General features: G+C 33.7%; 3 protein-coding genes across 3 annotated transcripts; 1 reads left to right on the top strand and 2 right to left on the bottom strand.

Moving 5' to 3' along the window:
* The first annotated feature begins 948 nt into the window (after nucleotides 1-948).
* LOC111023428 (uncharacterized) lies at nucleotides 949-4,987 on the top strand. The gene is made up of 3 exons (XM_088126779.1): nucleotides 949-1,689; nucleotides 3,838-4,444; nucleotides 4,564-4,987. The coding sequence occupies exons 1-3, from the start codon at nucleotides 1,046-1,048 to the stop codon at nucleotides 4,708-4,710; spliced, it is 1,398 nt and encodes a 465-aa protein (XP_087982905.1). The 5' UTR covers nucleotides 949-1,045; the 3' UTR covers nucleotides 4,711-4,987.
* Nucleotides 4,988-9,374: 4,387 nt separating this feature from the next.
* Nucleotides 9,375-12,540, bottom strand: LOC148210040 (putative F-box protein At3g61730). Its single transcript, XM_088126553.1, has 8 exons — nucleotides 12,288-12,540; nucleotides 11,265-11,464; nucleotides 11,128-11,172; nucleotides 10,671-10,832; nucleotides 10,508-10,555; nucleotides 9,989-10,159; nucleotides 9,667-9,774; nucleotides 9,375-9,513 (listed from the first exon to the last, which is right to left on the bottom strand). Exons 1-8 carry the CDS (start codon nucleotides 12,509-12,511, stop codon nucleotides 9,431-9,433), a joined length of 1,041 nt encoding a protein of 346 aa, XP_087982679.1. The 5' UTR covers nucleotides 12,512-12,540; the 3' UTR covers nucleotides 9,375-9,430.
* Nucleotides 12,541-15,091: 2,551 nt separating this feature from the next.
* On the bottom strand, nucleotides 15,092-26,828 carry SDG14 (SET domain protein 14). Its single transcript, XM_022300861.2, has 23 exons — nucleotides 25,428-26,828; nucleotides 25,276-25,331; nucleotides 24,998-25,193; nucleotides 22,773-22,895; nucleotides 22,542-22,610; nucleotides 22,379-22,447; nucleotides 22,158-22,249; nucleotides 21,832-21,924; nucleotides 21,553-21,688; nucleotides 21,366-21,447; nucleotides 21,098-21,197; nucleotides 20,237-20,361; nucleotides 19,055-19,200; nucleotides 18,352-18,456; nucleotides 18,120-18,184; nucleotides 17,820-18,033; nucleotides 17,646-17,732; nucleotides 17,503-17,559; nucleotides 17,312-17,401; nucleotides 16,946-17,032; nucleotides 16,621-16,695; nucleotides 15,712-15,812; nucleotides 15,092-15,600 (listed from the first exon to the last, which is right to left on the bottom strand). The coding sequence occupies exons 1-23, from the start codon at nucleotides 26,325-26,327 to the stop codon at nucleotides 15,510-15,512; spliced, it is 3,159 nt and encodes a 1,052-aa protein (XP_022156553.1). The 5' UTR covers nucleotides 26,328-26,828; the 3' UTR covers nucleotides 15,092-15,509.
* Nucleotides 26,829-27,120: the final 292 nt, after the last annotated feature.

Raw genomic sequence — 27,120 nt, 5'->3', positions numbered from 1 at the left:
TTATATAAATATAAGTTTTTTTCTACAATTTTGTCCACAAAATCCATTAAATATTCTTTTTAGGGTAAGTAATATAAAAAATCGAAGTTACAGAATTTTCAAATAATTAGTATAATTATAAATATGAAATTAAATTAGTATGATATTTTTTTCATTATTCTCAACCACTAAAATAATAATATGTTTAACTTAGATAAATGTTTTTGTTGGCAATTAAAATATAGAAATACTTTATATATTTTTAATTGATATATTAGAATGCAACCTAAACTTTATTAAAAATGTTATATGAGATAATGTAATAGATATACGATGGATTAAATAAATCGAATGCAAAAAGTTAAAAGTTTTGTATTCATAGGTATAAATTGATTATATAATTAAATATTTATATATAATTATATTTAACGGTAGAATATGAAAGTTTTAGAATGTTAAAAATTTTATAATTTTTTAATTCCCTCTGTTTATAAATTTCTATCTTCGATTAATTTTCACAACAATTTAAAATCTTTATGCTAAGAAAATTAAGAAAATAATTTAGAAAATTTAAACCTATACCTATTAATAAATGAACAACAAAATAGATTTTAGTGATAGAAAAATGAGAAATTATAAATTCATAAATTAGTTTTAAATCTAATAAGATATTTCATCACCAATAGATTTGATTCATATTTTTATATTTAAATATCATTTTGAGTCAATTTTTATCCTTTTAAACTTAATGTTTTCTTGTTTTTTTTTTCCTTTCATTCAAAATTTTAGGTGAAAAATAAGACGAAATCCAAATAGAAATTTGAAATTTAAAATAATAATCATTTTAAAAACTAAATTTGTATTAATTTTTTGAAGAAGAGATCCAATTTTTGAACTTTTCCAAAATCACAAAAATTAAATCATTATCGTAATCATAATAGAAGTTGAGATTATTAAATAGGCATGCGATTAACAATAATTCATTTACAACAGAATTAGAAATTCTTTCGAATTCTCTCTGAGTCTTGAGTCTGAAGTTTGTTGGAATTTGAAGATCTGTACAACAATGGAGGGGACTCCGATTTCGAACCTGTTGATGAGGCTGTTAGACGGGAAAACCCTAACTCTGAAATTGACATCCCCTTCGGTAGACGGCCATGAACTCAAGCGCCGTCTCTTCGACAGCACTGGAATTCCCCCAAATCAGCAGCGTCTCGTCACCGGTGTTCGCCAGATCGAGGACCATTCGGTTATATCATGTTCTTCCGGAAGATTTCCGACTGTTCATCTTCTGCTTCGGCTGGTCGGAGGCAAGGGGGGATTCGGATCGCTGCTGCGTGGGGCGGCAACGAAAGCAGGGCAGAAGAAGACGAACAATTTCGACGCGTGTAGGGATATGAGTGGGAGAAGGCTGAGGCATGTGAATGCCGAGAAGCGATTGGAGGAGTGGAAGGCGGAGGAGGAGGAGAGGAGATTGGAGAAGATCGCCCACCAGTTTCTCAAGAACAAAGCCAAGGTTGGGAAGAAGGGGGTTGGGGATTCTGCCGCTCAAATCTACGTCGACAAGTACAGGGAGGAGTCTGCTCGTTGCGTCGCCGAGGTTGAGGAATCCGTCAGAGATGCTGTAATCAACGCTGCTAATCGGAAAAGGAAGGGTGGCTGTGGCTTGATGACAGCAAATGGAGCAGATCCCACAAAGTTCAAGATCTGGTTAGTATTTTATCTATCTATTGCTTTTCTTTCTTGTGTTCGATTATGTTTTAGGTTGCTAACTGGCGTTACTAGATTGTGATTTCTGAAAAATTTTCATTGAATTTGTGGCAATTTGCAACAATCTTTACATAGCAACAACCACTATGGATGAAACCAATAATTTCATAGATTGCATTTGTACGAAATTACTCGAAAGGGGAGGAGAGCCCAGCCCCAAGCCGAGGAAAGATCACTCCAAAGATCTTGCTTTTGCTATGAAAGATCCAATCAATTGTAGCCACAGAGGAGGTTATCTTGGAATCTAGTTGCAAAGGGGCATTTGAGTAAATAATGACCCTTCTCATATAAACTTCCTTGCAAAGAATACAACAGGAAGGGATAGATAGGGCTACAGACGGGTTCATTTGTTGCATGACCTCCTGAGTTTTGAATGTTAACACTCATAATTAAGCAAAGAAGTTTACCTTTCTTGGGTATTTAGCATGCCAAATTTTCATGTAAGGTTGATTAGGAGGAATGTCTTGTCTCACAAAATCCAAGAAGATTGATCTGACTACGAAGAGACCAGTGGTGTCGAAAAGTTCAACATAAAACTTCCGGGGTACCAGTGAGATAAACCGTGAGGAGAATTACAAGTAGGGGAGCCAATTCCATTATCCAAAAACTATCTTCAAAAGGCAAGATCTCAAGTTTGGGTGGAGAGGGGTTCCATGAGTTTCCAACTGTAATCAACTTTCAGGTGGGAAAAGGTGGAGAGTCTAGGATATAAATAGTGAAGAGGGCTATCCTCGTTTCACCAATCAGGCCAAACTATGGTAGCAACTATTGTTCGCTGTTGTTGACATTTTCTTTTTCTTTTGTTTTCTTATAATTTTTTGTCTTTCTGTTCAGTCTTGGAGAGAGATTACCTCTGATTTCTTCAAATAATCTATGAGACTATTCCATAATAAGCGTTTCATTCGCTCATTAAGATCCATGAATTTTCCTTTCCATTGTAGCTTCTGATAGGACCAATCTTATTTATGTAATATTACCACAAGAACAGAGGGATTTTCGAGAGGTCCCTTCTCTCCTACAAGCTCAAAAGGGTCCCAAACAAAGGATATCAAAAGCATAAAAGAAAAAACGTCTCTCCCTTCCGCTCACCCAATATAACAGTACCTGTAACTAAAAATATTCTATTGGGCCCACATAACAACTCAAAAGAAACATCAAGGCACACTACCCCTAATTCTTACGTCCTTCTTAAATTCTTCTTCCGTACATAAACTTTAGTAATAGGGAGTCTATCAGCTTCCTCCTTATAACCCATGCTGAAAAGTTACATACTAAAAAGCTCCATTTAGAAGTGAAGGCTACAATGTTAACTTTAGCTGAGATGACTATAATCTTCAACATTTTATTTATTTGTTCTTTAATTTCCTCATTTTTTTAACGAGGGAGCAACTTTTCATTAAAGTAAAAAGTTGCAAAGTTTTCAACTTCTTATAGGAGGAGTATACAAAGATCCCGTATTGCCTTACATATTAAGAAAGATGCGAACAAATATGTAAAATAAGCCCCAGAAGTTTAACAATCAGCATTAGAAAGAATATCCAAACCCCAAGCTCAACAACAAATAAATGGAACATGTCATTAAAAGGTAGCCTATACATGGAAGATGGATCTAACCAACTAAGAACATATTTTCCATTGAACCACCAAAGGATAAAATCTGGCCAAAAATACTGCCAAGAAGCTATAACTGAAAAGGACCAAAAAGAATTGTCCTAATAAGTCTTGACGGACCCTTGAGATTTACCCGGATAAACAGCCTGCCTCCCTTGCAGTGAACTACCTTACTGAAAGAGAAATTTGAAAATAGGCATGTTCTTTAAAATATTAGAGTTATTTTTTGTTTATGAGGATGGGAAAGAGAGATTATAAATTGGGATAATGCAAGTTGAAAAGTTCCTTGGAAACAAATTTTATTGCGGTTCTCAGACATTTAGAAAAATGAGATAATGTAGCAATACCATCACTCTCTTCTATTTGTCAAGTATTGAAGAATTTTTTAGTAACCGGAGAATTTAAATGTATTCATTCCCCATATATTAACCAGAGTATTTTCTTATTAGCTTTGTGCCATTTATTTTTGTTTGCCAGGATGGGCAAGAGGAAATTGGGTGAAAGTGACAGTGATGGTTCGGATGAGGACAACACTGATAATGAAGAGGAAAGCAAGAAATCAGTCATCTTGAACAGTGGTTGTAAACCTGATTTAAACAAGGACACTGAAGGGAGCTCAGACTCTGTTAGCTGTGGTAAACAAGGCGATGTTTCTGGTGAGGCCTCGTGCGAAAGCGGTTCCGAGGAAGAAAAGGACATGGCAATTCAGGAAATCATGGCATTAGTTGGATGCTCTAGTGAAAAAGCTCCTCATTCTGAACGGATTGATGTGGTTGAAATGAACAACCATACTACTCAGGGTGCAGATGTACCTTGTGCAGAGGCTGTTGCTATTTCTGCCGATCAAGAAATTGAGGCTGTTAAACAGGATGCTGACGAGGTTGCGATTGTAAACTCAGAAAACCGTCAAGACACATCAGGTCCAAATAATGGTGAAACTATTGAAGATCTATCCACACTTCCTGAACCAAATGGCTCTCCAGTGTCCAAGTTGAGTGCTCCCAAAGAAACAGCTGCAAGTAGATGCAATTCAGAAGAAGCAACACTGAATTTTGATGATTTTAGTTCTGCTGCAGAAATGGAGGTATGTATGCTCAACAAGTCCAATTATAATTTTCCCATACCCCCAACGGTTTTAACGTCTTTGTAGCATTATAATTCTCATAATAAAATAGTAAATAATTTTGGCTTAATTATCAACAGGTTGTTGGATTGGAAAGGCTAAAACGTGAACTGCAAGCTAGAGGGTTAAAATGTGGAGGGACCTTGCAAGAGAGGGCAGCCAGACTTTTCCTTCTCAAGTCCACCCCTCTGGATAACCTTCCAAAGAAGCTTCTCGCCAGAAAGTAACTCATTGGAAATTTTCCTTACCTGACTTTTTACTGTTACATAACCACCAAAATTAGGAAGAATGATCTTGGCAATCAAATGTAGTAGTGTCAGTCGGTTGTTCCGTGAGATTAGTCGAGATACGTCCAAGCTGGCACGGACACTCACAGATATAAAAAAAATAAAAATAAGAAGAATGATGCTATTGTAGTATTGTTTTTCAACCGACTCTGCTCTGCACTGGTTGTGTGTAATTCATACACTTTTGATAGTTATAATGAGTATGGTGTTAATATAAGATGGTGGGCTGCATTCTTTTGATAGTTACAAAATGGCCGCTTTGCTTGTAGTCTCGATGAGACGTCGTGGACATGGGAATGATGGTCGACATGTTGAAATTTTAAACTTTGATTGTGTCATACATCCATTTTGTTTTATCCTACTTATTAAAATAAGTTTTGTTTTTGTTTTAGAATAACGAGTATTATGTTTATCTTCTTGGATTGGATATTGTATTGGAGTTGCGGCTGGAATGTTGCAAATATTTGTACAAATGACTTGACTATGGTTTATATTCAATTTTAGCCTTGAACATGGGTTTTAAAATGAAATGAGATTCTTGTTAAGATGATTAACACAGAATTGAGGGGAAGGACTAGTTTGTTTATTGTATTAATTTGACTTTCAAATTTCTATCACATGAACCTACTAATGTCAAAATGGTAGTATGTAAATATAATACATGAAAGGAAAGTCGGACATATTTTCTAACTGGTTAAAAATGATACAATATCGATAGTCTTTCGAGAAAGATCAATTTTCAAGATATTTAAAAAATTTGTTACTTTTCAACTTTGTTCCTATACATATTTTTATGTCTTTTCATTGAAACCACTCAACATATTTGAACCAAACAACTTTTCCCACAATTTAAGGAATTTATCGTAAAAAAGGTAGATTCTCCCGGCACGGAGTTTGTACTAATCACATTTTTTGGTCCTTAAATATTATTTAGGATTCTAAAAAAATCTTCGTTTGGTCATCTGTGCAATATGTAAAAAATATGTCTCTTCTTTCTCTTCCACCTCTTTTTATATCCAACTTTTCCTTGTCTAATTACCATAATGACCTCGACTACTATACTAGTAATATTCCAATATAGTCCTACTAGATGCACACATCTTATTATTGAATTTTTTTTATTGTATTCGACAAATTCCTTATGAATCTTATTTTCAAATGAGACACCATTTTAAAGAATGACATAAAACACAAATCCACCAAGTGTCAACCGAAATTTCTAATCAATGCAACATATAATTCTAATATTAATAATTAATAGGAGGTTTTTATGCAAATTTCATAGACTAAAGTTTAATAAATAAAACGAGAAAAGTTAAGATTGGAATTAAAATAATTTTATCTTTAAATTTCTAAACATTTATTTTTAAATTTGACTCCGACAGTGTAATAAATGTTGGAAGTTAGAACACACTGTGAGAAATGTTGGAAGTTAGAACACACCATCAAACCCTATATTAGGGAAAGTAATTTATGCATAAGTTGAGAAAACAAGTATAACAAAAAATAAAAAATAAAAATAAAATAAACACATAAAATCACTCAAACAAGCATGAAAAATATCATTTTGGTCATTGAATCTTCGTTTATAGGTTCATTTATTCCCTATATTTAAAAATCATGCACTTTTTACCCCCTTGGTTTTTCAGAAAGAGGTTTAATGGTTCCTACACTAACGGGTTTCTTAAATATTTCACGGAAAGATGACGGACTGATGTGACAAGTCGAAGTTGAAAAATAACTAATGTTATGTGGATATGAACGCCACGATCAATGGGCGTTAGGGCCATCAATCATTATAATGACGGTGCGATGTGTACGTTATGAATGGGAATTTCTTGACACAATCAAATGATCTAGAACCGATCGCATGTGGAATATTATATGGTGTTGTTCTTCCACGTGATTGTACATACATATAGGAAAAGTGAATATAACAAAAGGAAAAAAATATCAAATATTCTTAGGTTTCCCTAAACTTTCAAAATTATTCTATTTTAAACTCTTAACTTTTAAAAGTTTCATTTTCATCCTACTTTTAAGTTTATCCTATTTTGATCCCTAAAATTTTAAAATGACTATTTGTAACCCTAAACTTTTAGAAATAATAAGTCATTATTGTGGTTCTTACCTTTATTTTGCAATTAACCATAGGTACACAACTTCGAGCAATGTATAATAGCGTAGTCATTTAATTTAATTGAAAGTTAAAAGAATCCAAATATATTTGAAATATATTTTTTAAATAAAAGAACAATTTTATTATCTTTTAAAATTTTTCTTTTAGAAAATATTTTGCAAACTAGTTGTTTTAGGAAAAAGTTAATTTTTATCCCTAAACTTGGCTAAATTTTCAAATTTACCAAATTTGACCTTAAATTTTGATAAATATTATAATATTTACCTCAAGCTTGAATAAGTGTAACAACTTTTAAAGAAAAAGGAAAAGTGTAGCACCTTCTTTTCTTTTCTTTTTTTCTCCTTTTTTTTTAATAGCAAAAAGTGCTGCACATTTCACCTTTTGATAAACTTTCGTTTGAAAAACAAATAAAATGAAAGTGTACTCCTCGTGTGCATTAAATGAATTAAAAAATAATTCGACTTTAGAGAAAAATGATACTATAACCATCACAGTGGTTCATTCGTCCAAATGGACTATGGTTAATTAAGAGGGAATGAGTTCCCTTGATGACCACCTACTAACTACCTTAAGAAAATTTGGTGTGAAACTTGATTTTTGTTAAAATTAATTAAGTTTGAAGAGACTGATCCTTAGTCACTGAATTTAGTGAAAATAGAAAGTATACTTCTTTAAGTATAGAGTTAAATTTGATGAGAATGAAAGTTTAACACGAAACTTGATCAACTCCCTAAATTTAGAGTTATATTGAGCATAGTTCAACGGTAATTGACATATACTTTCAACTAAGAGGTTATGAGTTCGATCCCCCACCCCCACATGTTGTAGTAAAAAAAAAAAAAAAAAAATTCCCAAGTTTAGAGGTAAAGAGTGAATTTTTCCCATCTTTTGAAACAATTTTTAGTTTAAGATGTGAATTTTTCCCATCTTTTGAAACAATTTTTAGTCTAAGATGAAAAACGGTTGGTAAAAGTATTCTTTATTCTTTATTCTTGTATTTTTTATTTTTTCACTTACTAACCTATTAATTTATAAATATAACATGTTAAAATTTAATAATATGAATAGTTACTATTGAGGGAAAGCCTCGAAGTTTCACGTGGAACCACCTTGTGGAAACAACAATCTTCATCTACCCATGAATCAGGTGGGCAGAGTGCACCCGATCAACGTCGAGCACATACTAGGGGAAGGCTTCGTGCACCATACTAACGCTCCAATACGGTTAGAGGTGTCGACAAACTTACCTAACGAGTGTTTGGCACGGTGTCAAGAGCATACCTCACGTGTTGTTGCACCACTATGTGATGGCAAGAAAAGGACATGAAATGTCAGAGAGGGTCCTCATGTCCCCAATTGGCTACCTTTCCTCCTTCTCTCTCTCCCTCCATGTATAAAGAAAAGGAAAACTCTAATTAAATGTAAGCTACTCCTTGTAAGAATTCGGCACACACTCTCAAGTCAACTCTCAACCTCGAGATTACTGCTCTTCTACCCGATTTGCTTGTACCTGTGTTCTTCCAACTTGAGTTCTTACTTAGAATGCAGAACACCACACTGGCGCTAGATTTCTATGTGCAAATAACTCAGAACTTAGAAACAAAGACGTACATAGCACTTTCGTTTTTTTTTAAAATGATCTTGTTAAATAAAATTTATATGTTAAAAAATTGTTTTTTTTTCTAAACTATATTTTAGATTTAAATTAAACTAGTTTTACACAATTTCTCGATTAGAAATAAATATCTAAACTAGTTGTGTTATACTCAAGTTGACTTTTCTATGATAAACGATTCAAAATATCTCTTATTTTTGTATTTTTATTTCTCTTATCTATTAATTTAATAATATAATTGCCATAAAAGATTGAAAATATCACACATATTAATCAATTTTTTTTTAAACATCTTAATCAAATTATACTTTAAAAACAATTGTTTGTTACCCTCCCCTAAAAAAAATATAACACATCTTAATCAAATTATACTTTAAAATATAAAAATTTAAAAGAGAGTGGAAATTCGAAGATATATACTATAATCAATTAGGCATAAAATGATTTAAACTTCAGACCAGTTTCCTTTCGTAAACAGTAAAAAAAATTTAAAAAAAAAACTCTTATTTTTTATTTTTATTTCTCTACTTAATTAGTTTAAACATATAATTGCAATAAAAAAATAAAAAATATAACACATCTTAATTCAAACTCTTATTGCCGCGGGAACACACTAAAATGTTATTTTGTTCCATCCTATTCTGAAAGTGGAAACCACTCAAACTTTGAAAAACAAAATAAAACAACATCAAAAGGTTATTTAAAAAAAAAATATAAAATTGTTTTTAAAAGATAACTTGTTAATAATGAAGAGTTACACTGTAAAACGATTTTTAGAAGTTGGTGCTTTTGTGTGGTCTGGTAATTTTTGGGGGAAAGAATAGTGAGTGTTTGAGGGGTAAGTTCATACAAAGAATGAAAAATATAATAAGAAGAAAAAGGCATTTTGAAGAATATGAATTGAATTACAGAAGCTGCTGAGAGATTCTGATAGAAACCACTTCTCCATTTGCTCCTCCTCTCATGGCCTGGTATTTCACATGAACTCCTGCATCCCTCAAACAAGATTAACATATCTTTACAATTGTTTTTACAGGTAAAAGCACTTCTGACAAAACTACTTCCCACCCAACTTCACTACATTCATAAACACCACTTTTCACCCTTTCGAATATCATATTAAGAGTGGAAGGCCATTTACCTTCATTGTCTTGTAAATAGGTGTTTACAGCAACGGCATGGAGAGTGATCATAGCCTTTGGTTGCCAATCTGTACGCTTTCCACTCCATGTTTGCATATCCAGTATTCCTGCCAATTCATGCATTTATAAGTTCATAATTCAATCTCCACAACTCGATATTTTTTGGTCGCATATGGTTTAATTTTGTGAGTTACAACAACCTTCAAGATCTAAAAACATAACTGAGTTTGCACGGATTTAATAATATGTAACTCAAAAGCTCAAGATCAAGAACTTCATTGTTAGTGTATTAAAAATACTTTTCCTGGACAGTTGCTATACCAGAGGTTGAAGAGTCTTCCAGGTGCTTGACATCAAAAATGGCCCCTGAAGCTGCTTCTGTAGGCTTCCTGATATCATGGGAACCTACAATCTGATAATCCCAACTCCCATCTTGGTAACCTTCATTTAGGAACAACTCTATGTGCCTCGCATCCAACGTCTGCATTGTTCCTACATAATAATAATATTAGCAGTATCAGCAAGAGCCAACAAGTTGTACATCAAATATTCTTCCTGCAGTGATTATTCAAGTAAATTGTTTGGTCTAATTCATGTTTGGGTGGTTGACTATGAACTAGTGCTGATTAACGGATGATTGGGGTATGTGATCATTACCATCCGTATTTCAAAATAGTATTGGGTTTAATTTTCAGTAAAATTTGGAAGTGAATAAGCCTAGCTGTGAAGTTCTTTTATACATAGTATGGTATATCAATTTACTCCGAAAGTACTAAACTCTTGCAACAAGTGAAATTCTACATTTTAGTGGCATCCAAAATGTTTGCTCGAGGGGCTTACCATCACATGTATTCAGGTCGCAGACGGGACAACGAACAAGTTGTAGATCTGCCACATTAGTCCAAAGATAATGTAAGTTTACTTATAGACATAGGATTATAAGATTGCCAAATTACGAGAACAATGAAAGAAAATGACAAACTTCTAGGAAGCTTAAAACTACCAGCTATCCAGATCCCAGTTTTAACATTGTGCAAGACACAACAACCGGACTCCAACATGTTATCCTTTGAATCCTGTTTTGGGATTTTCACTTGGGAGCCTAGCCTTTCTGACAGGAGTGCTACTGAAGAATCCATGGAAAATGCCCCAATTCGCATCCAATCTGGTTTCCTCAAAAAATATAACAATATGGTAAAGAATCAGACTACAGTGCATTTAATATATTGGGATTATGAAATATCTACTTTATAGGAGGATTCCAAAGGAGCAGTATGAAAGCTTTAACCTCAAAATGATGGATCTCATAATGCCTACACCCTCTAAAATAACTTAAGATTCAATGAACTTTGAATATCAAGTTATTTGGTAAGATGTGATAATAAGATTAGACACAGTTAAATACTTAGTCAGAACAACAATCTCTTCTGATAATAAGTTTTTGCATCCCAATCACTCACCAAGATGCTTCTCCTGCTGCCGGAAAATGTAAGAGTGGCTTCCGTCTGGAACATGGTTGATTGAATGGTTAGGCAAACGCATAACTTATTCAAAAGAGGCAGAACACAACTCGGAGGACTCGGAACCCGATCCTTACCGAAGGCGGAAACATAGAGTTTAATCCATTTGAAGGCCGTGATTTGAGGAGCAGAGACCTGAAGATCACGCAGGCAGACATACTTCCATATGCTGTCTTCCATAACTAAACGGTAAAACCACCGACTAGTCGCCGCAAGCATCATCAGAGATCTTCCGTCAAGAAACTTCGCCACCTCTGTCCACACGTCCGCGTCATACCTTCCATGTTCATTCGTCACGAAAATAAGGTTAAATTACATATTCTCAGCTTTGAAACAAAGTATTATTTCTATTCTATGATCCATCAATCTCAATCCCGATCAACCAAATTTAAGACTAATGGCTTAATAAACAAAGTAGCTTTCGATTCCCAACATAAGAAATGAGTCAAAATTGAAGGTTTAAACTGTAGCAAGTAGCTTTAAACTGTAAAATATGAACAATCACATTATCGAAATCTTAGAAGTAGGACTGATACATATAGAGAAGACTCGGAATACTGAATGTGATAAATAAGAAATTTAAATTTAAACACTGAACTAGTTTCGCTCCTTTTACATGTCCAATAAACACTTGGAAACTATACTGAAGAATTGGCAGTACTATTTACATTACGAACTGTTAGGACTTATGATCAAATTCTAAGAGATTCAGGAAATGTTATCAGAACGAACAAGTTTTAGCTGCGATAGATTCTTCAAACATTCACTTTGAGCTAATCTCACAGACACAACACGAATTATTCATTTCCTTCTACTTCAAAATCCTTTGCAGTACTATACAAATTCGAACATACAATCAAGCTCAGAGAGCCTCAAAGTCGAGGAAATAACTTCATATCTCAATTTTCGAACTATGCGTAATTATAATCACTTCAAAGCAAATCACATTCGAATTTCCTCACCGTCGCAAAACGGTAGAAAACACAAACGCATTCAGGTCTACAGTACAGGTAAGCATGTTTTTAGGCGCGAAACTGAAATTAAGATTACCTACTAACAACGATGATGAAAATGGAGAGCAACAGAGAGAGAGGAAGAACCAGCAGGAAGAGGAAGATGCAGTGAGAAAGGCGGAACGAGGAGAGCTGCAAGGATGAATGATCGGATGCTTAACATCTCTTCGGATTCGCTTCGCCATTACTCCCTCCGGCTCCGCAGCAGCAATCGGCGATCGCTTAGACAATCTCTCCCGCTCCATGGCACTGGATTGAGATCTCGTAACCACTCGATCGCGCGCTGAGGCAATGCTCAATTTCTTCCCCATGGACGCCCTCACTTTTCTGCTCTCCTCTCCTCTCCTCCTCCTACTTTTTTAAACAAGCTCCTCTCGCTCTCAAACTTGGCTATTTATATGCGCGGGAAACGTTCGAATTTTTTAAACTTAATTAACGGGACAAATAAATAAAAGTAATACTAATATTAATATTATGACAAATTTAATGTATGGCCAAAAGGGTAAATATGTGATACTATCTTTAATATTTATGCTCCTTTTTTATTTTATCTGTAATCATTAGGGATTTTTTTTAAAAAAATCTTTTATTAATGTTTAATTTTCGAATCGAGCCACTAAATATGAAAGTTATTTAGAAGTAATGACGCAATATTAAAATATTTTACAAATCTAGCCTAAATTTTTTTAGTTATTTTTCCTAAATTTTAAAAGGTTATAGTTGTTGGGGGAAACATACGAACACATATTGACAGTCAAGAGATATGCTGATTTGATGGCGTTAGATCGATGGCCAGGAACGAACTAAGCCACATGCGCCTTATCATTACCGCCATCAACGAGCATAGGACACAGGTTTGACTGAGTCTGGTCAGCAATCATCTCTTGTCTGGCTAAATTTTTTTGAGGGAGAGAATCTCGATCTTCCTTATCTACTGATTCAACGTTGATTTCTGCTAAGAGGGTCTGTAATCCGTTACCCAGATATGTTCAAATTCTTTCTAAAATATATTATTTATCGTTTACGACTGCGACTAACTTTAGAAATGGAGTGTTCAGCTTTATTTTGCAGGTCACTCGTCTAGCGAAATGAATAAGCCACAATATTTGAATAGATAAATTTGTGCAGACAATAGTTTTTTTTTTCCCTGTGTCAGTACTTAAAAGGTTGTATTATACTCATCCTTAAACTTTAAAACTTTTAATTCTTTTATTTATGTACTTGTTTAAAATTTTTATTTTGGTACTTGTTCAACATCACTAACTAATATGTCATGTTTCTGCCTAACATTGCTAATTAAATGATTATATGCCATATTTACTGGACAGATGACTCATTTTATTTGTGACCAACCTATGGCAAAAAATTAAAAAGTTAGTTAATTTCAATTGGATAAAATTATATATATATATATATATATATATTTTTTTTTTTTTCCATTCAACATAATTACTATTTCGAAAAGAGTATTAGCACATAGGGAGAGATGAAAACAAATTTTTTTGTTTTCAAATTTTATTTTAGTTAATTTCAATTTTAGTTTGGTATTATTAAAAACATTAATTTTGGTTCTCAGTCAATTTTGATTTTTATACATTTAGTTTCCCTCCATTGGTTTTTTACTTTCAAAATGTCTATTTTACTCCATTTTTACAAAATTCAACAAATTTATTGAATGTAGCCAGGAAAAAAATGAGGCAAAAATGATAAAAGGAAAGGACCGATCATGATAAATAAATAATGTCATTGCCAAAATAAAAATGCATAATTCGAATGAATGAAATTATATTAAAATTAAATTAATAAATTGTGAAATTAAATACAATAAATATAATAATTGAATATTTATCAAATTAACTTTAGTTGATAAAATGTAAGCCGACTATTTAATTATAATATCATAATACTAGTTAGTGAACTCATTCCAACTAATAATATTTACTTTCCTTTTTTTAGAGGTATTACACCACACATAAATTTAATATGTATTTTTAAAGATATCACAACTTTCGATTAAAAAATAAAATAAAATTCAGCCGAATAAACCAATAGTCATGACATCTCTACTTCCTTTAAAAGAAAAATTATATAAACAATAGCTTCTTATTTAACCAATAGTCATGTTATAAGTTATTTTTTAAAAAAAAAAAATCACAACTTTCGATTTAACCAAAAATAGTTTTTGATTAGTACAAACCAATGGTTATGACATCTTTACTACCTTTAAAAGAAAAAAATAATAATAAACCGACACTTCTTATTTAAAATTATATGATATTCTTTTTGGTTGTATCCTATAAATTTTGTTTGTATCAAATATTTTTAAATGGTACATAAATATCTTATTGTTGAATCTTAGTGTTTTAACAATATCAGTTCCCTTCCCTTGGTTGTATAAAAAGTTTTTAAGTTATTCATAAATATTATATTGTTTAATCTTGGTGTTTTAACATTTTATTGCTCAATCTACTCTTCTTAGGTTTTAACCCACATGACTTCATTAAAATATTTTCAAAACTGAATTTAGACAGTTTCAAATTTCTATAGCCTGATTTAGATTATTTTATTACTTAAAACTTTATATAACTCATTAATTGATTCGTAAATAATTTTTAACCAAATTTAGCTTACCCAAACTTATAATTAAAATTGATAAAATTGAAACTATAATAAAAAAATATATTCTTTTTCCAATTTTTTTGAACAAATTCTTCAAGCTTTCAGCAAATTTGAACAAGCCAACTTGTAGTTGAAAGTTTGAAGCACAGTGGTATCATGCCAACTATGATGATATTCTACCAATTCGAGTATAATTCTAGATATAAAATCATAATACATTCAATTCCCTAAAGTTAAAAGGTTCAATCCCTAGTCCTGACACGTAAAACTCATAAAATAAAATAAATAAAATAGAACAATGATATTACAAGAACTTTTCATTTCACTCTCAACTAAAAGCAAAACTGAAAATTGGATAATAAACATTATTTAAGGAAGAAAAAAAAAAGAAAGAATAAAAATTTGCCTCAAAAGCCTTGGCATTTGCGTAATATCCAAGAGCCGTGGATTGCATTTTTACACTTTTATTCCACCTACAACTATACTAATTGCTATACAAATGAAGGATAGGGGAATGAATATACCGAAACAACTGCCTCTAAATTTCTTTCCTTTTCTTTTCAAGGGAGAAAAAAAATTATAGCTGCTCGGCTCTCGCTCCCGCTCTCCAGTAGAGGTTGCAGAGGAGGAGACGTAGCAAAAGAATTAGAGTTGGGAGTTTGAGTTGGAGTCAAGTTGAGTCGAGTCGAGTTAGTTCATGAATTTCCTGCAATTGGGTGCTTTACAATGGCAAGGGACTTTGAGTTCGTCGGGCTCGTCCGGATCGAACAAGTAATCGTACCTGTTTGATTGTTTGTTACAAGGAGGGATTAATGAGCAAAAAAATGAGAGCCCCTAAGTTGAATTTTAAAATTAATAATAATAAAAAGGGTTGAAGAAAGTGGTTCCTTACGTTAGTTCTTCTCCAGCAGCTACGTTGGTCTTGGCAATGAGAACTATTCGGCTTTCATTGTCACCAACGCTCATTATCCTTGCATAGCAGTTCGGCATGCACTGCACCACACACACACACGACACAACAACCACTTCAATTTTAGATGAGATAATTCCCTTATCCATTAAGTAGAGCAAATCCTATTTAACTGGAAGATTATGGCCTTATTCTTCCAACAAACGACGGATTGGTGTTAGCTACTTAACTCTTAAGCTAGCCTGCACTTTTTCAGTTGGGTAGGGTGGAATTGAATGATTACGATTTCGACGGTATTGTATTCTTTCAAGCTATGGTTGGGCACGCATAAGGGAGGACCCACTCATTGCATTATCCTCGTGCCCCGGCACCCATTAATAGGCTTCACTTACCTCGGCTAGCATGGGTTTTAAATCAAATTATTAAGTTGGAGGTAAGTCCAGGCATCCCAGTGTTTTTCCAAGCAGGCACTTATAGGATTACTTTTAATATAGAATTGGTGATATGGTTAGAGTATCAAGGGTATATTAGTAATTGGCTAGAAAAGTTAAATAGAGTGAAGAGGACAGGAGGAAGGTAGGCAATTGTTTAGTGTGGTCTAGGCTTGAATAAGAATACTCAAGAGAGGAGAGGGTCAGTCATTGTATTGTTCTATTTTTTATATTTCAATACATTTCTAGTTGTTCAGGTTCTATCAATCTCGTATCAGAGCGGCTCGGTTCTGGCCATGAAATTGGGGAGAAATAGAAAATATTTCAATCACAGGTGTTTTATTTTCTACAATTACATTTTTTACTTGATAAACAACTTCGAGGCCATGTTGTGAATAAAAGGATAGGGTGAGTCTAATGTACAAATCAATAATCCCACAATTTAGAGCATATTGCTTACCGAATGGTTTATCAAGCGTGCTATATTTCCTTTATCCGTGGCATCAATGACTACTTCCTCGCTGATCTTGAAAAGCTGCAAAAACATAATCAAAATAAATTACTTTGCCGATTAAAATACTTGCATATTACAACACTCCAGTAATCGAAAGAGGAACAAAATGTAGTACGCTAAAAGCAGTTTTCACCCTTTTAAGTTTTAAAAGTGATATCAAACTTATAATATTTTTTTTCGTCCAAGTAATTTGCAAAGACAAAGTGGATAAACCAAAATAAAAATACAGCGCCTCATGCATAAATAAAAATGGTGTAGACAAGTAACTTACATAGCAATCTTTTCCTTCTAGTTGGTACCGAGCCTCCCTCAAATCCGCTACGCTGCGCCGCACCTGCTCACCACGGTACTCAACAACCTAGAAAAGTAGATATGCATGTTTGATTAGATAGAAAACTTAAACTAAAACTTTATCTTGGAAGACTGCCTCAACTCAATGGTTGTCTTTGATGAAAATGAAATCAGTTCAAAACATTAAGGAACCGTGAGGCGTGAAGAAAAAAACACAAAAGTACAGCATTGAATATTACCACTGTAATATTAAAAAAAAAGGTCACTGAAACTGATTGCACAAACTTTCTAATCACAGAAATGTACAGACTTAAATGGAACCAGGAGAAATCAGCTACATCCTTACCATTTCTCCCTCCTGCACATTCCTACGAGCAAAGAGGCCCCATCCATGAATTCCAGATTTACCGAAACAAACCCGGTACTTTTCAGTTCTCTGAAATCATGTAGGGAAATTAGTCAAACAGTAGCAACAAGATTTCATTAAAATATGAAAGATACAAAAAGAAGGGATATTGCACGGGAGGTAGCATTTACCTGTAAGTATTGAAGTCGTTCCTTGAATGAAGAAAACATTTTGGGGTCTTCTCCTTCCTGTAAGAGAAAACAATTAACTTTTGTTTATCACATGAAAATGAGCAAAAAGTGTGAGATTAAACAATCGAGGAGAAGAATATTACTCTGGGTGCACTCAAGCTAATGATCTCGTCTAATGGATGATGGCTCGGCCCCATAATTCGATGGAATATTGGTTGCCCTTCAACCCTCTTGAAAAATACAGATAATGGTGAGGCAACGAAACCACAAGATAGCGGTTACTAAATAATTTTTAAAAATGATCAAACGTGGGAAACCTTCTCAGTTGATCTAACATAGACACGACATCTTGCTGCAGAATACGGTTCGAAATCATTAGTTTCAGAGGCTGAAGACTTTGACTGTTCTTCTATCTTTGATGTAACTAGCCTTGATCCCCTGTAACATCCCTTCTGCTTTTGAAGCAAATTTCTGCCTGCAAAAACCCCAGAAGGACTACGCACCACTAGAGCAGCATCAGGGTTTGGTGTCCTACATGACGAAAAAGTATTTTGTGCCTCAGAATCCATGTTGAACCAGAGAGAAAAAAAAGTAATAAATTGCAATAAAGCCCTGACCTATGGATAGCACAATATATCAGTTTTCTAGTAATTTGTTTCCCTCTCTCCTCTGAGCACTGCAACTGAAAGAGAGAATATAACGAGTTAAGGTTGTCAGCATGTTGCACCTTGAAACAATTTCACAACCCAGAAACAGACGTCAAATTTTTTTCTAAAACGGAAGCATGGGCAAGTAAATTGAAATATTCTGTAGAATAGTGATTACCAACTATCAACCATAAACACTTACCTCCATGTAGTATCCTGCTCTCGAAGCACACGTTGTATGAAAATAAGTTGCACACTTGCAGCACTGAGTGCAGGAACCATGACTTTGCTTGCAGATTACACATCTCTGTTATCCATAAAAAGAAAAAATTTGTGGACAACGAACATCTCTTTGCATGGTAGAAAATCAATATTATGAATCCCAGAGGTAATAAGAAAATAAAAGGGTAAAGATATTATTTTGTCATTTCTCAATTTTATCTCAAACCTTTTAAAACTTTCAATTTTATTATGTATATATTAAGTTTTTTAATCTAAAAGAATGATGGTCAAAAAAATTTAAAAAAATTATATTTAATAAGGTGGCGAACAAATTGTTAGCATAATAGTAATTTTAATAGGTCCATTTTCTGCAAATTTCAAGTTGTATAAGTTATTATGCATCTGGTTATATGAAGTGAATAAATTTTCATGAACATTTCCTAACTCATTAAATGAATAATCAGCCAATCAGGTAATTCTATATTGGGTGAAGAAAATGCATTTCATTGTCACACCATCATTTTGGTTATGAATTTAATGTTCTAGTCCTGAAAAGATTGTAAACATAAAAGAACTAGAACTTTTAAACTATTATAATGAATTGAAAAATGAGCATATAATTAGCAAAATTTTTGACCGAAGAACATTTTAAAATATATATATAAATAAAATGACAACATTACCTTCAAAAAAGAATTAGACGGAATTCTAAAGATGCCAACAGCAGGTTCCATTTTCTCATGATTCAAGAAAACAACTTCAGGACGAAACCAAGCACACATGACATGAACCCAGTGTCCATCAACCTCAGTAGGCTTTAAAGCACCTCCTGAAGCAATATACAGAAATTAAATTTTACATAGTTCCTTATTCATATTGCAAGACAGCACTGGGGCAATACCGCAATAGGCAACAATGCATACTCCAAAACTAAGAAGCGCCAGACATTTTAGAATAGGTAATGTGTCTGACACAGACATGGGTCAGTCAGTCCAATACTCCAACACTTATTGGACACGGTATCAAATACTTGTTAGCTCAATAAATGTATGTCATATACTAGTTGTACAAAATGAATATGGATCAAACACTTGTCGGACAAGTATTGAACACTTGTTAATCATAAAAAATAGACCTAAAAAATAAACATAAATAGATAGGACATAATATAATTTGAGAATAAAAACACCAAAAAGCATAAAAATATATAAACTTATTAATTTTGAGTTTCCTTCTCGTATAAAATGATATATATGATATACCTAAAAGAATCATTTTAGTCGATGTGTCTTTGTCGTGCCTGTGTCCTAGATTTCTAAAAAATTATGTGTCACCATGTCTGTGTCATATCGTGTCCGTGCTTTACTCTTAGTCACTTGCTCACCAAAATGAGAGAGATGGACAAATGGCATTATGCAAGCCACAAAGCACACTTGAATAAAAGAAAAAATAATAACATACAAGAATTTGTAATAAGTATAAATCATAGAATGTCAAAGCATTAAAAGTTGATATACTAAATGCCAGTGACCTAGAGTGGGAAAAAAAAAAAAACCAGGAGTGGGGAATGAATACAGGCATTTGTGTGCGTGAGAGGAAACTAGCAAGGGGACTCTAGAGAGAGAAGTATAAATGCAAATAGAAAAGCTGGACAAAATGAGGAAGTAGGGCCAAAGAGGGTTATGTAGAGACATTGTTGCTTAAAGTAATTGAAAAGCAAGAAGACATATGGGTAGAATATTTTCTAAAAATACTCTTATTAAACGTAAAGTATGACCTTCATTACGATAAATTTTAGTTATAAAAATGATTATTCACCAAAATTGAAAAACACGGGCATTCCAGAAATGAAATGCAATACACACCCTTCACAGGACATAGGCAACACTCTCTGTTGGCATCTGGTGTTTCACAAGCCCTACAAACCCATGATGTAAAATCTTGAATATCTTTCGCCCCATAGCATTCTTGGTGGACAGCAACTTGGCACCTATAAAAGAAAGAGGAAGAGAAAAGGGTGTAACAGATCTCTTGTACACATAGAATTACATTTAAATGATTTGGGCCCAAGCAAAAGTGGTTAAATTACATGTTTAGTCCCTAAATTTTTAGAATTGTGTCTACTAGGCCCTTAAATTTTGAAAAGTGTCTAATAGGTTCTAGACTTTTAGTTTTGTGTTTAATAAATCTCTAACTTCTAATTTTGTTTCTAATAGGTCCTTGAATTTTCTATTTTGTGTCTAATAGGTCCATGATCTATTCAACGTTATTTTATTCATGGACTTATAAGCCACAAGATTGAATTTTATGTCTAATAAAATTTTGACCATTTAATTTTGTATTTAATAGGTCCCTAAATTTTAAAAAATATCTAATAATTCAAGGACCTATTAGAAACAAATTTGAAAAAGTTTTAAGGAACTATTAGACACTTTTAAAATGTAGAGACCTCATATACACAAAAATTGAAAGTTCATGGACCTATTAGACTATTTTTTAAGATCTGTTAAACATAACTTGAAAGTTTAACCTTGACTATAAATATCAAAATATGTTGAACTATCAGAAATCATGAAAGCTAAACTACTAAATAAGGTCATTTTAAATATTACTTCTCAAGAACCTGTTGTGGTAAGAACTTAATTTTGTTCATTATCTCAAGAAAAACTGCGAAGTTTGCTTTAATTTTAATCATACATGTTAATACAAAATTAGATAGATCGTACCTGTTACAGATGATAATTTTGTTTTCTTCCCAATCTTCAACCCATCTACAAATAGCACACTTTTCTGTCGTCCATTTTGCATAAACAGGCTCGTAATTCTCTGTTACAGCAAAGATAATAACATATTTAAAAATGTAGCCTCAATAATTGTAATTTATCAATGAAAGTGCTCTGTGAGAAGAGACTGACACAGGCATATACTGCAATCTTCCCAAGATAAACAAAGAAAAGACTCAATGAGTCAAATATTTGGAGAGAAAATATGTACCACTTAAGAATGTGCTTAGCTGCTGGTTATCCAACTTTAAAGACTTCAAGGAATCCATACCATTCGTGTTGAACTCTTGAATCTGAAATTTCATTGATGTTAGTAAGAAATGATAAGGGAGCATGCAATTACAGCACAGTGACTAAAGTCTGAAAAAGAAAGGAAAGGCTGAGATGTTATTACGAACCCATTGTTCCAGAGGTAACATTGTAGCCTTCACTTTAACACTATACTTCCATTTCTTTGCTCTGCAACCAGTGTGCTTTTCCCATTCACTAAGTCTTTGTTTTCTTGGCCCACAAGAACCGCATTTACAGACAACTCTAAAAGACATAGGACTGGGGGTCACAATTTCATCATCTTAAACAATTTCCAAATCACTAAAATAAGGTGCTACAATAAATCTTTTGTGGAACTGGGAGGAAGAAAACAAAATATTATTTAACGTGATATTCACATGACTTACAAATGTAAATCAGGAATGTAAGCTCCTTCCATGCCGTTGCACACCACTATTATCTTATCTGGAATAGAAGCCACCGCACCTTTGTCCGTGGAACTGGTTTAAATATGGCGTCACATAACTCACCATCAAATACAAAAAATTTAAAACTGGAAAATAGATTCCTATTCCTTGCTAGTGGCATCATGTATAAAAGCTTTGTTGCAGAATTAGTAAAGTGGAATTCCACACCCCTCCCTTAACCAAAGTATCAATATGTCGATGTTTTTGCAGGCAAACAAATATTTAATAACTAAATTATAAATGGAGAACAAGTCTGTAGTGCTCACTTGGCTTTTGGTTGACTATTTTCAACGTGCAATGTTTCAAGATTGAATTTGACCTTGCAATCGGGGCAATAATATTCGCTGTGTGCCAAATCCTTCAAATGAGGCCAGATTAGCAAGTACACATTCTTGAACTTTGGTAAATATACATATATATTTATATATGCGTCGGTATGTGAGAGAGGGAGGAGGGGGAAACACCATTCGTGGTGCAGAAAGTATACCTTAAATAGCTTGCCAGAAATTTTGTCGCACTCAGCATGCACCCATACATTACAACCATCACAGCATACCTAATCCAACAACAATCATTCAAATAAAATCAGATAAAGAATGAAAGGTATAAAGGCAACAGATGAATTCTAACTAACGACAAAATATTCTTACCCAATTTCCACCATCAGAATGGTGCCAGATTTTCTTGCATATGCCACAATATTGCTTCGATTTTCTTAACTGTAAGTATGAGAGTTAATAGATAATTTCAATAGTAAATACTATCAGAATAACAATATTTGTGATAAGAAACTATTTTCTGCATTTCATTATTTCTTCAAGATAGGCAAGGAACTATTTCTGCAGAACACAATTTCTTGAGAATAAGCATATCTTACAAACCTTATAGCAATGTTTGCATAGAAGTTGTGAGCCAGAAGTTGGGCCCTTCACTTTCTTAAGTGTCTTACAAACCGATATCAAGCCACATCCATCACAATGTCTAGAACCTTTATTGCCTAATTTCTGTAAAATAATTAACTGATAAGAACTCTCGATAAAATCAAGCAAATTACACCATAATGTACCAAGAACAAACAGATAAGAGTGAACAGAGTTTATAACATCAGCGTGTAAGAACGTGTCAAAGATGCATTAGCATGCAAACAATAAAATAAGACAGGGTTAAGAAAGAATATACATCAAGGCTGATATGTTTCTTCCTAACACATCAAACAGAAAAGCCTAAAAATATGAGAGAGAAAATAATTGAAAACAGATCACCTATCCAAAAAAAAAAAATTAAAAATTAAAACGGATCAAATTATAGACTATAAAGATCTTTATGCCCTCACCACAGCAATAAACACCTGAAAGATTATTCCATAAGATCACATGACATGACTGGGTTTCTGGTAACGAAGTGTTTGAAATGAATGATTAATCATTTGTAAGTCCTAGATTTCTAGTCATGAAGTACTAACATAGAAAGGTTCCTATCACATGCTCTGACTCTAGATTGGATCAAAGCTCTGTTAATAGTTGTTAATAGTTGGCCTGCTGAAGAGGCAAGCAGTGAACCCAGATGCGTTCAAAGTTAAGATTCAAACCCTGATAGATCACCTATTAAAATATACAATTTTTTGACATCACATGTTGGAGGATTAGTTGAGATACATATAAGTTGGTGTTGGTCTAAACATCCTCTGCAACGTTTTTTGTTTTAAATGTCGATGTTGATGGAAATATTGAGATCTCAATTTTATGAAAATACTGAGGTAAACATCAACAAAATATTGATGTCAGATGGATATTTCTGAAAAACTTAAAAACATAAAAAATCCGTAATATATATATATATATTTTAGTATAACAAGTGGGGGTGGGGATTTGAACTCACGATATTTTGGTCGAAGATAGATATACCTAAATAAATTGAGCTATGCTCAGGCTGGCATTCATAACAAATATTTAATTACAAGTAAGCATTTTGGTCTTTTTGAATAAGTTAAAAATTACTATTATGTCCATATTAGTGATATTTTATTGATTTTTTTATATCTTGTCAATTTTTTTGTGATACTATGGAAATTTCTACTCACCCCTGTCAATTACATGATATTTTTTAACAAGAAACAAACTTTTCATTGATAACATGTCGATTAACTTTAATATCTTTATTCTTGGTTATTTTAAATTTAAAAATAAAATAATTGCACAGAGCAAAAATGTTGGGCGATCTCAACAAAACTAAGTAAAAAGAAAAAAAGAAAAAAAAAAAGCATCTAAGCATTAACAATGCGAATCATCAGTATTATCTTAATCCAAGCCTCGTAGGCCATTGTCAGTGATATTGATAAACGTTATAAACTCAAAACAGAAGATGTGACCTGGCAGAAACTCAAAACCAACCTTTTTATAGGAAAGAAAAACCATCAAACAAATTACGAAGCGAACTTGACATCATAAAGCAAGGATCCAATGCATAAAAATTAACACATAAATTACATATTTTGTGCAGGTAAACTTTAAAAAGTTCGAATTACATCCCAAAACTTAATATGTTTATCTTTAATCCTATCATTTACCAGTCTAGTAGCAAACATATCAGTCTATTCCTTAAATTTGGTAAGGTAGATAGGCATATTAAAAACGAATACGCAGGTCACTGGGTCAAATTAGATTTGATTATATTTTTTAGGACAAATTGATATTTTTCCTTAACTTTCCCCTGCCCTTTTTTAAGTTTAAGGACTAATATATACATATATATGTATATATATACATTGATATATATGTATACATATGTATACATATATACATTATATGTATAATTTAACCAAAATAATAAAATTACATATTTTTATACCAACAGAAATACAGTATCAACATGCAAATTTGGGCCAGATGACAAAACCAACAAAGACCGGTTATAAAGATTCAATAACCAAAGCTATTATATCATATAATTTCGTACTATCCTACTTCGTACACCAATAACCGACCCACCCAGTCAGAGAACAGTAACTAAAATTCATTTCAGAAGGACTCAAATAAAGAGCTCCTAATTACAATACTTCAGTAAACAACAAACCGAAAAGTATGAAATAAATTCTCAAAAATGTTACCTTGTCGGAATAGTAGTCCAGATCCTGGTTTGAAGTCGAAGCGTCAGGCATCCCACTGACATCTGCTTCTCGAAGAGCCATTAACATACTGCCCACGCTAGCATCCACATAACCATCTTCTGCTAATAAGGCCTCCTCGATAGCCATCTGGAAATCACTTGGTTTGCTCTTGTGCAACTGTTTCTGCCCCTTGAATCTATTGAACAGGAACATTTTTTACCATGGTATTTAATGTTTTAAAAAACACACACAATTGACGGAAATAGTAAGCTACACACCTATCCAAGAACTCCGCAAAGGGGTATATCATCCCTTGTTTCACCCATGCATAGTCCTGTGAGAGTTACAATACATTAAATAATTAACAAACTCGACAAGTTAAATTACTATTACCAATATAGTATGAGCAGGAAAAATAAATAAAAATTACCCTCTGCGTTCCATTTTTTGAGTATCCGAAAAACATAACACATATAGCACCCGCGACGCAAGATTTTAGAACAGATTCGGGAGCCTGCAAGAAGGGATCGATAACAACCGCTGGCCAAGCTGGGTACTTTTTCCCACACTTGGCCCAAACTAAATCTCCCAAAGCAAATTCCTCTGGCTTGTAAATGTCCCTTCTCCTTTCAGTATTTGAGTTTGCCTTCGCACCCATATAAGTTAGCCTTGTGGGTTTCTCCTCCTCTACGTCTACCAATGGCAGAACAGTTTTTGAGCTGAAATACCTTGTACCGTTCAAATTAGAGAACCCCATAAAAGCATCTTCTTTCTCCTCCTCGCTTTTACACGATGAGTCACACTCCGAATTCTTCAACCTGTAATTATCTTTCCATCGCTGTTGCTTCGATGATGCAAATCCCTTAGTTCCCTTCCTGGGTTCTGCTACGACACCGTCTTCTTCTTCTTCTTCTTCTTCGTCGTAGTTTTCTTCATTGCTGGAATCCATAGAATCGACCTTCGATTCTTCGTTCTTCCACACATGAAGAACCGAGTCACTGAACCTGGAAGGCAGCATCTGAATTCTGCCTCGCGATGACTTCAACAGCGGGGGTCGTAATTTGTCCACGCTGCGGTTCGTTACTCGCTGCCCATTCAGTTTCTTCGAATTTCGCTCGAATTCTTCCGCCCAATAGAATCCATCGCTGTACCAAGAACCCGAACCACTACTAAAATCCTCAACCTCGCGCTGGAGGGCATACGAATAATACCCATCCGTCCGCCGTTTCTTAGAATTCACCGAATACATGTAATCCGCAGAATCAGGCTCCTCAAGCTTGCAACGTTTGAGATTCGGCGTTTCGAATTTCATAGTACGTTTGATGATCATCTTGGTGCGAATATTAGAACCCAATTTCCCAGCGAAAAACAATGCGAAGCCCTAATTATCTCCTCCCACGAAAAAGAAACGAACGCCGGCCAATGTCGAAGAATTCCTCCACCCACCATTCAACTCCGCTTCATACCCACCGACGCCACACAAATACCCACCGCACAACACGACCCAAAACAACGTATAAACCCTAATTTCAACCAACGAATCAAAAAACAAACAAAAACAAAAACTCGGAGAATTCAATTCATTCCAGAAACTCCCCGTCCGCGAAACTATCAGACAACACCGGAAACAGAAATCGCAACGCAAGAACAAAAATCCTGATATCGGAAAACAAATTCCACGAGACGCGGAAAGAGACGCCGGCGAGAGAAAAATCCAATGCTTGTTTTCGCCTCCGACGAAATCACAGAGAAACGAAAGAACAATGCTGGAGCTGTGTCAGAGCCGGGGATCGATCCGTCTAAGCCTAAACGAAACCGCAAGGAACAAATTGGCTTTTTTTTTTATAATTATATTATTATATTATAGTAAATAATTAAATTAAAATAATAATAATGAAATCGGAAACATAAAACAGGCGGGTGATGTGTAAATTTTATTTTTTGGCTCCAAAGAAAATTTGGAATTGCTTGACGTCGAAGCGCGAATTCCAAACTGAAAAAGGAAAAATTTTTTTCTTTTTCTTTTTTTTTTTTCCTTTTTGAAGAAGGTAGCATGGAGATCCCGTACTACCTTTTTTCGCCGACGTGGCGGCCGGAGGGAGCGCAGCAGGTTTTAAGATTTT

The sequence above is a fragment of the Momordica charantia genome (genome assembly GCF_013281855.1).
Source record: "Momordica charantia cultivar OHB3-1 chromosome 7 unlocalized genomic scaffold, Mcharantia_2.0 BLBB01000007.1, whole genome shotgun sequence".
NCBI lineage: Eukaryota > Viridiplantae > Streptophyta > Magnoliopsida > Cucurbitales > Cucurbitaceae > Momordica > Momordica charantia.
Note: the sequence above shows the minus strand (reverse complement) of the source record. Positions and strands in the feature narration are given on the sequence as shown.